This window comes from Chionomys nivalis, chromosome 21 (assembly GCF_950005125.1).
Source record: "Chionomys nivalis chromosome 21, mChiNiv1.1, whole genome shotgun sequence".
NCBI classification, from domain to species: domain Eukaryota; kingdom Metazoa; phylum Chordata; class Mammalia; order Rodentia; family Cricetidae; genus Chionomys; species Chionomys nivalis.
In genome coordinates this window covers 32091102-32103914 of record NC_080106.1, presented here as the reverse complement: position 1 = coordinate 32103914, position 12813 = coordinate 32091102, and the positions used below count along the sequence as shown (strand labels likewise).

Here is a 12813-nt window from a genome sequence, read left to right as displayed (position 1 = left end):
AGTGATTACAATAGATTAAATGGTCTGCAAACTGAAATGTTTGCTGTCTGTTTCTTACAATATAATCTTACTAACTCCACGTGAGAGTAATCGAGTAAATGAACACCCACGTGTATATTTCCATTAAAATACAGAATATTATCAGTGTCAGTGAGTGTCCTTCATCACTTGTCTCCCCACGTTTCTCAGCAGAAGTAGACCTGCAATGAGGAGGCGACAGGCTGCGTTCCTGCCTGGACCCTGGTAGCTTATGCCCCGAAATAACAACACACAAACTGTATTCTTTTAAACACTGCCTGGCCTGTTCTAGCCTTTTATCGGCTAATTCTCACATCTTGATTAACCCATTTCTAATCTGTGTAGCACCATGAGCTGGTGGCTTACCGGGAAAGATTCAGCATGTCTGACCTGGCGGCTGGCTCCATGGCGTCTGACCTACTATGCTTTCTTTCTCCCAGCATTCTGTTCTGTCTACTCCACCTATCTAAATCCTGCCCTATCAAAAAGCCAAGGCAGTTTCTTTATTAACCAATGAGAGTAACACATAGACAGACGACCCTCCTCCATCATAGACCAATGGATTTTTCCATTAAAACTGAAGCCAAACAACCTAGAGATGTACAGAGAAAAAAATGTTGATCACTCTTTTCCCCTAACCTTATCCTCCAAGTTAATAATTTGCCTAATCTTTTATAATGTTCTCCGTATCATGCAAAGTATATGCTAACATAGTTTGGCCAAAGCTGCATAGTAAATAAAAATTTTCTTGTGATAATTCCATGAAACTTCTTTTTGGCCACTTTGTGTTTATTAGGTACAGTGTCATCATTTAACAGGAAGTCAACCCAGTGAAAACAGTGCCATCTCTATTCTCTTAAGTAAGGAAAGTCAGATAGTAAGTGGACAACAGGATTCAAATTTAGCTTGATCAGTAGAAATCCCTTTTGGCATTTGCTATAAGGTACTTTCTGTTCCCAGAGAATTGATGTCATTACTCTCCTGTCTTTATTAGCAACGTTTGAAAAGTAGGAGAGATAGGGATTATGTTCATGGTTAGAAATAAATATATTTAAGATTTTTCAGTGAGTAAATTGTAGGTAAGGTTTGATACCCTGCCCCCCACTTCTTTTTCTCTTTGTTCTTTGTATGTACTGGGAACAGCTTTTGTTTCTTCTCTTTTGAGACTCTGGAGTGTGAATCCATCTTCTGTGAGTTTCTGATTGTGTAGAGCTGTCCTGACTTTTATGATTGGGGCCAGTCAGAGGCAGGGGACTTTGGGATTTTTCTACCCTTAAGAGCCAAATGTTGGGCTAGAGTTATAGCTTAGTGGTAGAGCTCTATCATACAAAAAGTTGCTGGTATAACCATCCCTACCTAAGTCCCCACTTCTGCCTCCTCCCTTATCAACATTTCTGCATAAACAGAGCATAAGCTATATGATGCATAGTTCTTGTAGGTACCACTTAGATGACCATTCTCTTCAGTTCCTTTTATGTTGTTCAGGCTCTCCTGGAGCTATATAAGCAATTCAAATTGGCCAGGAATTCTTGGTCCCCTATCTTACTTCTACAGTCCTGAAATTAAAAGTATGAGCTGCCACATCTGTCTCAAAAGTTGGCTTTTCTTTGATTTTTAATTTTTAAAAAAGTTTTGGTTTGGTTTGGTTTGGTTTTGGTTTTTTGAGACAGGGTTTCTCTGACTGTCCTAGAACTCACTCTAAAGACCAGGCTGGCCTCAACTCAGAGATCCACCCGCCTCTGCCTCCCGAGTGCTGGGATTAAAGGTGTGCACTACCACCGCCCAGCCAACTACATAATCTTTACCACTCCTAAATTACAAGTGAAGAAACTGAGGCTCTTGGCTCCCACTCTAGAAGAATGAGCTCTTACCCACAGAGCCATCTCTCCAGCCCCCAAAAAGACAAAAAAAAAAAAAAAAAAGACTGATGCTTAAATTTCAAAACTTAATAGAAAGCCACAATAAATTGCCAGGTGTGGTCATCCATATCTATAATCTCAGCACTGAGGCGCCTAAGGCAGGATAGTGAGTTCATGGTCTTCCTGCCTTACATAGTGAGTTCCAAGACCAACCTGGGATTTGTAATATGACCATGTGTTTATAAACAAAAACCACACTAATCAAGATTATGTGACATGAGGATGGATAAATAGATTGTTGAAATATAGTGGTTGTGTTCTTCCTGGGGACTTGGGTTCAGTTCCTAGTACCCACATGGTGACTCATAATTGTCTGTAACTCCAGGTCCAGGGATCTCCAACCCTAATTTGGCCTTTACATGCACCAGGCACTCATGTGACGCACATACATACAAGCACACAAAACCCTTATAAACATAAAATAAATCTAAAAATGTCAGTAGTATATAGCATCTATAATCTTAAAACAGCTCTTAAGAATTTTGGGTTTTTCCTTTACTCTTATTAAAACATAACAGCTATAATTCTAGAATTGCATGTCTAAAATTTATTTGATTATGTATGATTTTCCCCCCAATAAAGGTGTTCATACTGTTGAACAAGAAGAGTGGTCTTTTTCAACAAATGAGGTTGGGGTAACTGGATGTCTATATGTAAAGGAATAAAGTTGGCCCTTATCTCATTCTACACACAAGCACTAATTCTAGCCGGACTGTAGGTGTAAATATAAGAACTAAAATTATAAAATTCTTAGAAGAAAATGTGGTATAAGTTTTCCTGGCCTCAAGAGATACGTATGTAGCTCACTGGGTAGAGTGTTTGCCTAGCGTGCACAAGGCCCTGGATTCAGTTCCTTGCTCACTTAAATGTTGTGGCCATGGTGACTTGAATGAGAACGGCCCCCATAAGCTCACATATTTGAATGCATAGTTCTCAGTTGGACTGTTTAGGAAGGATTAGGAGGTGTCACTGGGGGTGGACTCACACCACGTCCAGTCTCCCATTGTCTGCTGCCTACAGATCTGGATGTAAGCTCTCCACTGTTGCTTCAGTCTTCATGTCTGCTGCTATGCTCTTCACCATGATGGCCATGGACTGACCTGAAACTAAGAAAGCCCCCAGTTAAATGCTTCCTTTTATAAGTTGCCTGGTCATGGCGCCTCTTCACAGCAGTAGAACTTAGTTATGACTAAGACATGCCTATAATACTAGCACTCTAGAGGTGGAGGCATGAGAGTCAAATTCAAGGTCATCCTTGTCTGCACAAGTTCAAGATCAGTCAGGGCTACCTGGGCTTCAAAAGCAAACCAACAAATATTCTTGGCCTTAGATTTGGCAGAGCCATCTAGGATATTAGGCCAATAGGATATATCAGAAAAAAAAGATCAGTTCAACTTTATCAAAATGAAACATTTGTGCTTCAAATGCAACTGTCAAGAAAGAAATATGTTTTAGGGGAAAACATTTTCTATTACGCTGAGTAACTTTGTGGTGGTTTTAAAGAAACAGGCCCCCACAGGGAGTGGCACTATTAGGAGGTGTGGCTTTGTTGAAGTAGGTGTGCCCTTGTTGGAAGAAGTGTGTGACTGTTGGGGTAGATTCTGGGGTCTCATTTGCTCAAGTTACTCTCAGAGTGGTAGACAAAATAGTGGCTCCTGCATCTGATCAGACCTCTAGCACTTGCTTTGAGTTTATCTTTATGTCAGTAATTGTAAGTGACAACCACAAGATTTTTTGAAGTGATTATCATCAGACTCTATCCCAGAGCTGTTGATTCAAAAGCAGCATTTTAACAAATCGGGTGATTCATATGTATAATTAAATCTGAGTTACATTGTTTTACAGGGCATATCCAGACTCTTCCACAAAGAAATTAGAAGGGAAAAAAATGAGATAGAGGGGAAAACCTATAAAGAAAAAAAGATTTAGAAAGCATCCCAGTCATCTACAAGGTCTTATTTGGCACTCTTTCAGATGAACACAGATTTTCAAATTATGAAGCAATTGGAAAGTATCTTCAATCTACCATAATCTATTTCACAATAATCTGAGTGGTAGAGGAGCATAGGTAGAACAAGTGGGATAGGATTGATCATATCTGTGGATTGTTGAAGCTGAGTGATAGGTACAAAGAAATTCAATATTTTAATTTTGTGTTCTAATCACTTAAAAAAAAACAGCCAGAAAAGAGAGACTGACTAGGATAATATAGTCTTAAAGGAAGTGTTGGTGAGGATGTGGAAATTGTGTATTCCTGGTAGGGATACAAAATGGTGAAGCTACTTTTGAAAATGGTCCTCACAAAATTCTTATTTAATCCAGCAGCTCTGTTCCAAGGTCTATATCTAAGAGAAATATAAACATTCAGGCAAAACGTGTGTGTAGGTGTTCTGGGCCACATTTTTCACAAGAGTGAGAACCTTAGAAGCAGCCCAAATGCCCACTGATTGGATAAATGGATACATAAAATGCGGTATAATATAAAATACAATGAATTCTTAATATACACCCCGGGTAGATGACCCTCAAAAGCATTTCATTAAGAGAAAGACACCGGTCATAAAAGACTATAGTATTTTTCCATTTACATGTGTTGTCAAGGTCTCACAGGTGAAAAGGGAAGCATTTCTCATGATAGGGCTTTCGTTTGGGGATGATGAAAATATTCTAAAAGTGCTGATGGTGATGGTCTATACGAAGATATTTAAATTACTAAATTGTACATAAACTGTAACTGATGATTTTTGTGGTAAGCACATTCGTAACAGTAGAACTGGTGCAAAAGGAGGGAGAGTGTTATACTAATGTTTTCCTTTGCCCAGGAGTAATCAAATTAGGTCTTTGGGAAGAAGTCTTTGTAGGTGATCCTGATGTGCCCCCAGGTGAGAAGCACTGTAGAAGGAAGGTGACTATTAAGGACTGTTAGGAGAGAGATGTCAGATATGTCGCTTGGAAGGGAAGCCTCAGGGATGGTGTCCTAGTTGACCCGAAGGAATTAATAGTCTACAGGGAAGAATTGTCTGAATTAGCATAATTTATTCTATCATTTTTGCCAGAATACAGTTAGGCATAGGGAACCCCTTTTTCTTCTCTGAGAAAACTATTAGATTGTGATTGAAAATCCTGACTTACACTCATAGGTATTATGTGTGGGCTCAGCTCCCTTAGCAGCAGCAGCCTCCCTTCTTCCTCTTTCATCCCCATCATCATCATCTTGGGTCTCATTTGCTCTGACTTTCTAACTTCTTACTCAAGGTAAAAACATACTTCATTGGTGACATTTTGGGGTACCAAATCACAGTACAAAAATGGTAATCTGATAAACGTAGGCATGGAAGCACATCTTCTGTTTCTTGAATTGAAAGGCACAAAAGCAAGACTTCCAAAAACAAAAACATACACCTGATGCAGGCGAAGTTTTCTTGTCCTGGGAGCCTCTCCCAAATAACTGACATGAAGACTTAATATTATTATACATGCTCAGTCAACAGCTCAGGATTGTCACTAGCTAACCCTTACATTTAAATTAACCCATATTTTTTATCTATGCTTTGCCACGTGGCTTGGTACCTTTGCTCAGTGTGGCATGCTCATCTTGCTTCTCCCTGCTTCTGCTGGCGACTCCTCAGACTCTGTCCTTTTTCCTCTCAGCATTCTCTCCATGTCAGGCCATCTCACCCAATTTCTTCCTGCCCAGCTATCAGCCAGTTTTTGTTGTTGTTGTTGTTGTTAATAATGAGAGTAGTACACGTTCACAGAATACAGAATGATTATTCCACAACGGGCTGGAGAGATGGCTTAGAGGTTAAAAGCATGGTTGCTCCTCTAGAGGACCTGGGTTTGCTTCCCAGCAGCCACGTCAAGTGGCCTGTGAATCCAGCTCCAGGAGATCCAGCGACCTTCCTGAGCACTGGTGTATACGTGGCATTTGTGCACACATCAGTGAATAAAAATAAAAATAAATCTTAGAAAAGCTGACCTAACTTGCCCAAGTTTCTTTCTTTCAAAGAGCTTTAGATATTAGGGAAGATCTGTTGGTTTTTTGTTTTGATTTTAGAGAGAAGGGCTCTTTTTATAGCCCAGATTAGCCTCGAGTTTACAGTCCTCTGCTTTAGCCTTTCTAGCTGATGTACAGTTTCCTGGTTTATTTTATATTTTAAATTTGTTCATTGTTTTGTTGCCTAGAGAGGAGAAATGGAGTTGACTATATTCTCATTTCTCTTCAGAAGCTTTTATTGTTCAGAAAAAAGCTGTATTCTTGGCTAAGCAAAAGAGAGGGGATTTGAAGGTGCAACGGCATGGTACCTGGATTTTGAAGACAAGCCATGCAGAACTAGCCTTTGATTCTGTTTTGACTGCCCCTGAGTAAGTTATCTGCTACTCCAGACAGTTAGTTTCCTCAATGAGCGTTTGGACCTGCTACTCCTGAAGTTAAAATTGTGCTTTACTGACTTTCTCTTCCGAAGCTGTTAAACATAGAGAGGCGATGAAGGGTTTGTATTCTAGATCTAGGGCTGAATAATTGCATTTATCTCAAGGGGTTTCTAAAAGTGTTTGGAGCTGACTTTGGTATTGGTATTATCCCATTCAGTAATGAGGTTCTCCCTCTAATTCAGTCATTACTAGAACTTGGATATCTTACTCCCAAATGCAGTGTGTGTCTGCTGTTTCAGTTCCTAGACCTTTATGGGCAGGTAAGAAATCAGCCTTACAATAGGACCCGCCCAGAAGATGGAAGTGTTCTAGTTAGGTGCTCTACCATTTGCTCTGGCCTCTTCCTCCTACTCCAGGATAAGAGGTTTTGAATGAAAACAGCTCTAGTATTTTATGGCATGTATTACATACCCTAATACTACTTCCCCTCTTTGTCTTTCTGTCCTACATCCCCATATAGATCAGTTCTTCTTGGGTCACGGGGACTTGACATATCCCACATCTCCCAGAGATTGGAGAGTCTGAGTGCAGCAACCACTTTTGAACCTCTTGAGCCTGTGAAGGACACAGACATTCAGGTAAGAGCTGCCAGCTGCATGAGCAGACTGGAGCATGTATGTACCCAGGCCATAGGCCTTGGCCCTTTCTTCACCACTGAATCAAGACTGCCACTTTCTTTATCAGTTTTCTTCTTACTCAGATACTAAAAGAACAGGAGATTCAGGTTTGGAGATACAAAGGGGGAATCATTGGGTTGTTTTCAGAGTGCTCTTTGTGGGTAAATTTAAGAAAGCAATTCCATCCTGTACTTTTTAGATAATTCTGGTTTGAAAACAGATTTTACTGCCTTACTTGGGCTTAATCCAAGGTGCAGAGACAGGAGTCATTAAGTTTCTCTTGCTTGGTTTACTAGATTCAGATAATTTTACTATTTGTTATTCACATTTCTTTTTACATCTTGCTTGTATTGAAGCTTAAAGTACTATTTACTGAAATCAGCTCAGTGATTTCCAGGAAGTATTTGGCTGCATTAGTGATACCAGGAAATGGCCTAATAGAGCACCCCAGTCTCATCCAGCCTGACTGCCCCTAGCTGCTGATTGCTATTTTATCTAATCAGAAACTGCTGTAAGCTTGTTAAGGCGAAACCTCGTGATTTGATTGTTTTGTGTAGGAATGAAAGCACTCCATGGAGTGCATGCTGTACTGCTTGCATTGGTTTACCTGTTCTGTTTTTGTTTGTTTGCTTGAGATGGGGTCCACTCTTGTAGGGTCTGACTTCAGGTGATCATGGTCCTCCAGTTCTTGAGTAGTGGGAATTTTATGCCACCACCTGCCTTGATTTCCTTTGAAATAAGAAAGATTTCCTTTGAAATAAAAAGGCAAGTTCAGAAAGAAATGGGTGATAATTGTGTTCTCTATGAGCTGGGCCTAAATTGATACTGTATTCCAAAATCTTTTTAAGACCCATGATAGTGCATCTGGTGACTACATTTCAGAATTGTTCTAATTTGGAAACCTATTCTTTTGAGGGGAGACTAGAAATTACTAATGTTCATGATTTCTTTGATTATTGATATGTTCCCAAAACACAAACATCCAGAAGTTTTTATTTTTATTTTGCTTTTATAATAAACATTACCTAATCTGAAGTGCAACTGCTAGTGCTCTATCTATGATAATACTTTAATACTGATGATATGGCATGAATGGGATAGAACTCAAATACTGTGAATAATCAACATATCTAGTCATTTGCTTAATGTAAAAACATCCTCCTTCAGCACTGTTAGGTGGTTTCCCAGCAGTGTATGCTCAGTCACATCAGAAACAATTTCTTCATTTGAAATGATTATTGCTGTGAATTTTAGTCTTATGTAGGGAAATCTTTGAACTTTAAAACTAAAGTTGCTTTAGTTTTTAGATTTTCTCTCTTACTTGGATTTTGCCAGAATAGTTTTAAAAATGTAAAATGTTGGGCTGGAGAGATGGCTCAGAGGTTAAGAGCACTGGCTGCTCTTCCAGATGTCCTGAGTTCAATTCCCAGCAACCACAAGTTGGCTCACATCTGTAATAAGATCTGGTGCCCTCTTCTGGTCTGCAGGCATACAAGCAGGCAGAACATTGTATACATAATAAATAAATAATGCAAAATATTTAATCCAGTACAATTATGTGCATGTTCCAGTGTGTTTGCCCACATGTATGTGATTTTGGAAGTTACAGATATGTGAAGACTGAGGACAGCCTTAGGTATTTTTTAAGGCACTTTTTATCTTTTGTTTGAGAATCTATCGTTGGCCTGGACATTGACCACATAAAACAGACTGTCTGGCCTGTGAGCTTCTGGGGACCCGCCTTTCTTTGCCTCCCTGATTATATGTCTATACTCTCCCATTGCTGAGTATGGGCATACTCACCTTTGCAACTTTTTATGTGGGTCATGGAGATATGAATTCAGGTCCTTGTGTTTGCAAGGCAGGTGCTTCACTGACTGGGTTTTCGTCTCACCCTCCACCCTAAAAATAACTGGGAATTCATCAATTAGACCTAAAAAAAAGCCTAGACTTGGTAGTATTAAGCTACTGTAAACTTCATCTTCTTGCCAAGAAAGAAGAAAGATATAGCTTTGGCCTGAGAAGATTTTGAACTGGGCTTCTGACTCAAGTTTATCAGTAGTAAGTTGATGGCTTTAATTACAATATGTGGCTCAGTTGATCTATGCCAATGGTTCTCAACCTGTGGGTTGCACCCCTTTGGGGGGTTGTCAAATGACTCTTTCACAGGGGTCCCATGTCAGATATCTTGCATATCAGATATTTACATTATGATTCATAACAGTAGCAAACTTATAGTTATGACGTAGAAAAAAAATAATTGTATGTTTGGGGGTTACCACAACATGAGGAACTGTACTAAACGATTGTAGCGTTAGGAAAGTTGAGGCCACTGATTCATGCTCACTTGTTATGTTAGTCTAGCAGTATCATGTTGGAGCCTGATTAATGTAGTGCCACTCTTAGCACTGAGGGCTCGTCCTTTCTCTTCTGGTGGGGATAACAGTAAAATTGGACATCTTCAGTTGCTTGGAAAGAAGTCAAGTATAGCTGGTGGTCTCTTGTTCATATACACCTGGTAGAATTACAAGTGAGTCACTACATCCTGCTTGATTGACTTTTGTATTGTATATGAACTTTTGTTTTTAAAATAGTGAATTTTTTTAGACATGAATGTACTGTACCATAACCCTGCATGCCAGGTATTATAGTAGAACTGTCATGTCTGTTTATAAGATCCTGAACACACTGTCATGAAAGGAAAGGCTGGCACACTGTCTTGACAGATGCTGGTCAGGACCTCGCTGCTCATAGCTTTATAAGCTATGAGCTTATAAGCTCTCAAGGCATTTTTCTGTGGGCATACTTTCTCTTTTTATTTGGTAAACATTGATTACATTTCCTCTGTTTCTAATGGAGCTTGAAATTAATATGGGTTTTGTTTTTACTGTTTTGTTTGTTCTAATCAGTGATGCTGGCATGCATTGAGAATACATTTTTAAAAAGTTGCTGTGGCCAGCAATGGTAATATGTCTTGGAAACCACTTAAAATATACATATGAATGATACTTAATAGAATTTTTGAAGATGTTTATTGATTTTATTTTTTGGAAACAATCATAAAGAAGGCCTACAAATTTGTGTGAGAGCAATAATGTAATAGGACATACTGCTGAATTGACTGTACCAACTAATCAAAGTAACTATGTAGTACATGGGCGCAAGGTTTACAGAGACCCATTGCTTGGTTCAGTCTTGACCAGAGAAAGAAAGAGAGAAAAAACAAACAAACAAAAAACCATTAAGGGCAGATTGCATGTCTTCACCATGATCTGAACAGATCTCATGAATTATGTAATAACACACTATGGTTCCAGTTGTGTTCTGGGCTTTTCACTATATTGCATGTATATTTGAATAAGGCTATACAGAGATAGTCTGTTTAGGCCATAAAAATGGGAATTGCATTATTTCTAAATGGCATTAGATCAACATTTCAATATTTGCACCTAATTACCAGAAACTAGTATTAATAGATACCCTAAAACAATGGGGATTTATTCTTTGACATTTTTGAGTTCTGAAATTTGAAATCAAATTATTGGCACCATTGTGTGCCCTCCTCAACTCTAGGGGAGAATCTCCTCCAGGTTTTGGTGGGTTCTCATTCTTGGTTTGTGGCAGTGTCTCTTTCTCACACTCTGTCTTCATATTCTTCCTGGTGTCCAGTCTACCTTTCCTTTCTCTTGTCAGTGAAATTACCATGTCAGTTCATAAGACCTATCTTAAAGCCTTGTTGAAAACAGGAAAGGCGGGTGCATTCATTGGATGACTTCATCCTGAGATCCGTAGTTTAGTCACATCTACAAAGACCCTGTTTCAAGGAAGATGATGGTTACAAGTTCATAGGGTTAGGATTTGAACATTTCTTTTTGGGGAGCACTCTTCACCTCAGTACACTTATAGTGCCAGAAAGGCTGAACCTTTCACTTCCGCTGACCTCCATGGAGAGTACTGGAGTTGGGCAATTTAGTGCGAGCTGTCCTCGTGACTGGGCCAACAAGGCCAGCACATCTTCAGTTTTCTCTTGGGGCTTTAGGAAGTGAGACTACACACACATCTCGGTTCCTGAGTTCAGTGCCATGCCTTCTGTCCAAACGGGTCAGCAAACAATTATGTGTTGGAAAGCCTTCAGCCCAGACCTTTTCAGTTGCTAATAGTCTGCTGCTTATAAAGCATGAAACCCAGAAAGCGTTCCCCATTTCTTTATTTTGTAGGGGTTTGCAGGGTAGCCTTTGGTCTCCTGGTACTACTATGTAGTCCATGCTGGCCTCCAACTTCATAATCCGCCTTAATTAGCAGGTTATGTTTTATAAGAGTAAAGAGAAAAGCAAGTATTCAATAAAGGATACATTATCATGAGAAAATTAAATCAGGAAAGCTAATATGTCACATGTACAGCATTGGTGTAGAGATGCTTGTTAAGCCATTTGCTTACCACACTGTATTTATGATAAAATATTCACTGTTTTCTTTCTTTTTTCTGTTCTTGGAAATGTAGAGTGTGCTCAGACCACTCAGTTTATTTTTTAAACAGTGAGAAGAAAAACTAAATGTCTTTGTGAGTTTAAAAATGAATCAGTGCTGTAACCCCTTATCATCCAAATTGTTGTTTTCAGTTTGTCTTTTGACTTCCTGTCTTAAGAAAGAGACATTAATTACCATTTAAACACAGCTATATAAACATGACAGAGGAAAGAAGCTGTGGTGCTCACTAATTGTGTATTTGGAACAGGTTGCCGAGATTCTGTGCAGTTTGCTGGAGAAAGTGTTGGATTTGCCAGAGTGATTGGCATCATGAGTAGCAGCTCTTTGGGAACATTACAGGGTAAATATTAATTCTGCAAAAGAAGTACATCTGGAAACTCCTCTAGTCTGAATTAGTTAAGAGGAAGTACAGTCAGAGTGGGCAAGCCATGTCTTAGCACTAGGACTGACTTTTGTGTGTGTGTGTGTGCGTGCGAGTGTGTGGTTGCTATTGTTTGTAGGTACATACCTGCTCTGTGCTCCAGGCTGGCCTTACGATCCTCCTTCCTCTGTTTTCCGTGGGTTGGAGCTAAGTTGCCAGGCTCTAGGATTCTTGGTTTTTTGTGAAAGTCTCAACTGTGTATAGCATTGGCTGGCCTGGAGCTTACTGTGTACAACAGGCCGGCCTCTGCCTCTCAGTGCTGGGTTTAAGGCATGTGTCACCACACCCAGTTCTAGAACTATTTTTAAAGAAATGAGTTTCTTTGCTTTTCATCTGTATCTAGAAGCTGAGGTCTAGCAGAGTTGCAGTAGGAAGTTTACAGACAGGTGAGGTTCATTCATAAGATTTACATCTAGGGGGCTGGAGAGAATGGCTCAGTGGTTAAGAGCATTGCCTGCTCTTCCAAAGGTCCTGAGTTCAATTCCCAGCAACCACATGGTGGCTCATAATGAGGTCTGGTGCCCTCTTCTGACCTGCAGACATACACCCAAGCAGAATATTGTAAATATTTAAAAAAAAAAAAAAAAAAAAAAAGATTTACATCTATTTGTATTCTGACCATTTGTTCTACAATTCTGAGGGATGGTTTGAGTAGACAAAACACACCTGACTTCTGTCTCGCTCTACCGTGCTTCATATGCTTGAACAACAGGTTTTTCTGCACCAAATGGTAATATAAGCTGGACTAACTGTTTGGAAAATTTGAATTGAAGGACTGTGGACTGAAGAAATAGGACTTTTTTGTTCTCTACATATTTTCATGTAATAGGAAAACATAAGACTATTTCATGTACTCTGTGGTTGAACGTTTTTAGGTAAGCATTTGTGTTTATTAATCTTTTTTACTGTATTTCTC

At 39.4% G+C, this 12813-nt stretch overlaps 1 protein-coding gene across 2 annotated transcripts in view; it reads left to right on the top strand.

The window, feature by feature from the left end:
- The window catches only part of Nup93 (nucleoporin 93), a 99380-nt gene that overhangs the window by 11836 nt on the left and 74731 nt on the right, over positions 1 to 12813 (top strand). For both annotated transcript variants that reach the window (XM_057753919.1, XM_057753918.1), the window contains exon 3: positions 6832 to 6949. In XM_057753919.1, coding sequence (XP_057609902.1) covers positions 6832 to 6949 — 118 coding nt within the window. The remainder of the gene's footprint in view (positions 1 to 6831; positions 6950 to 12813) is intronic.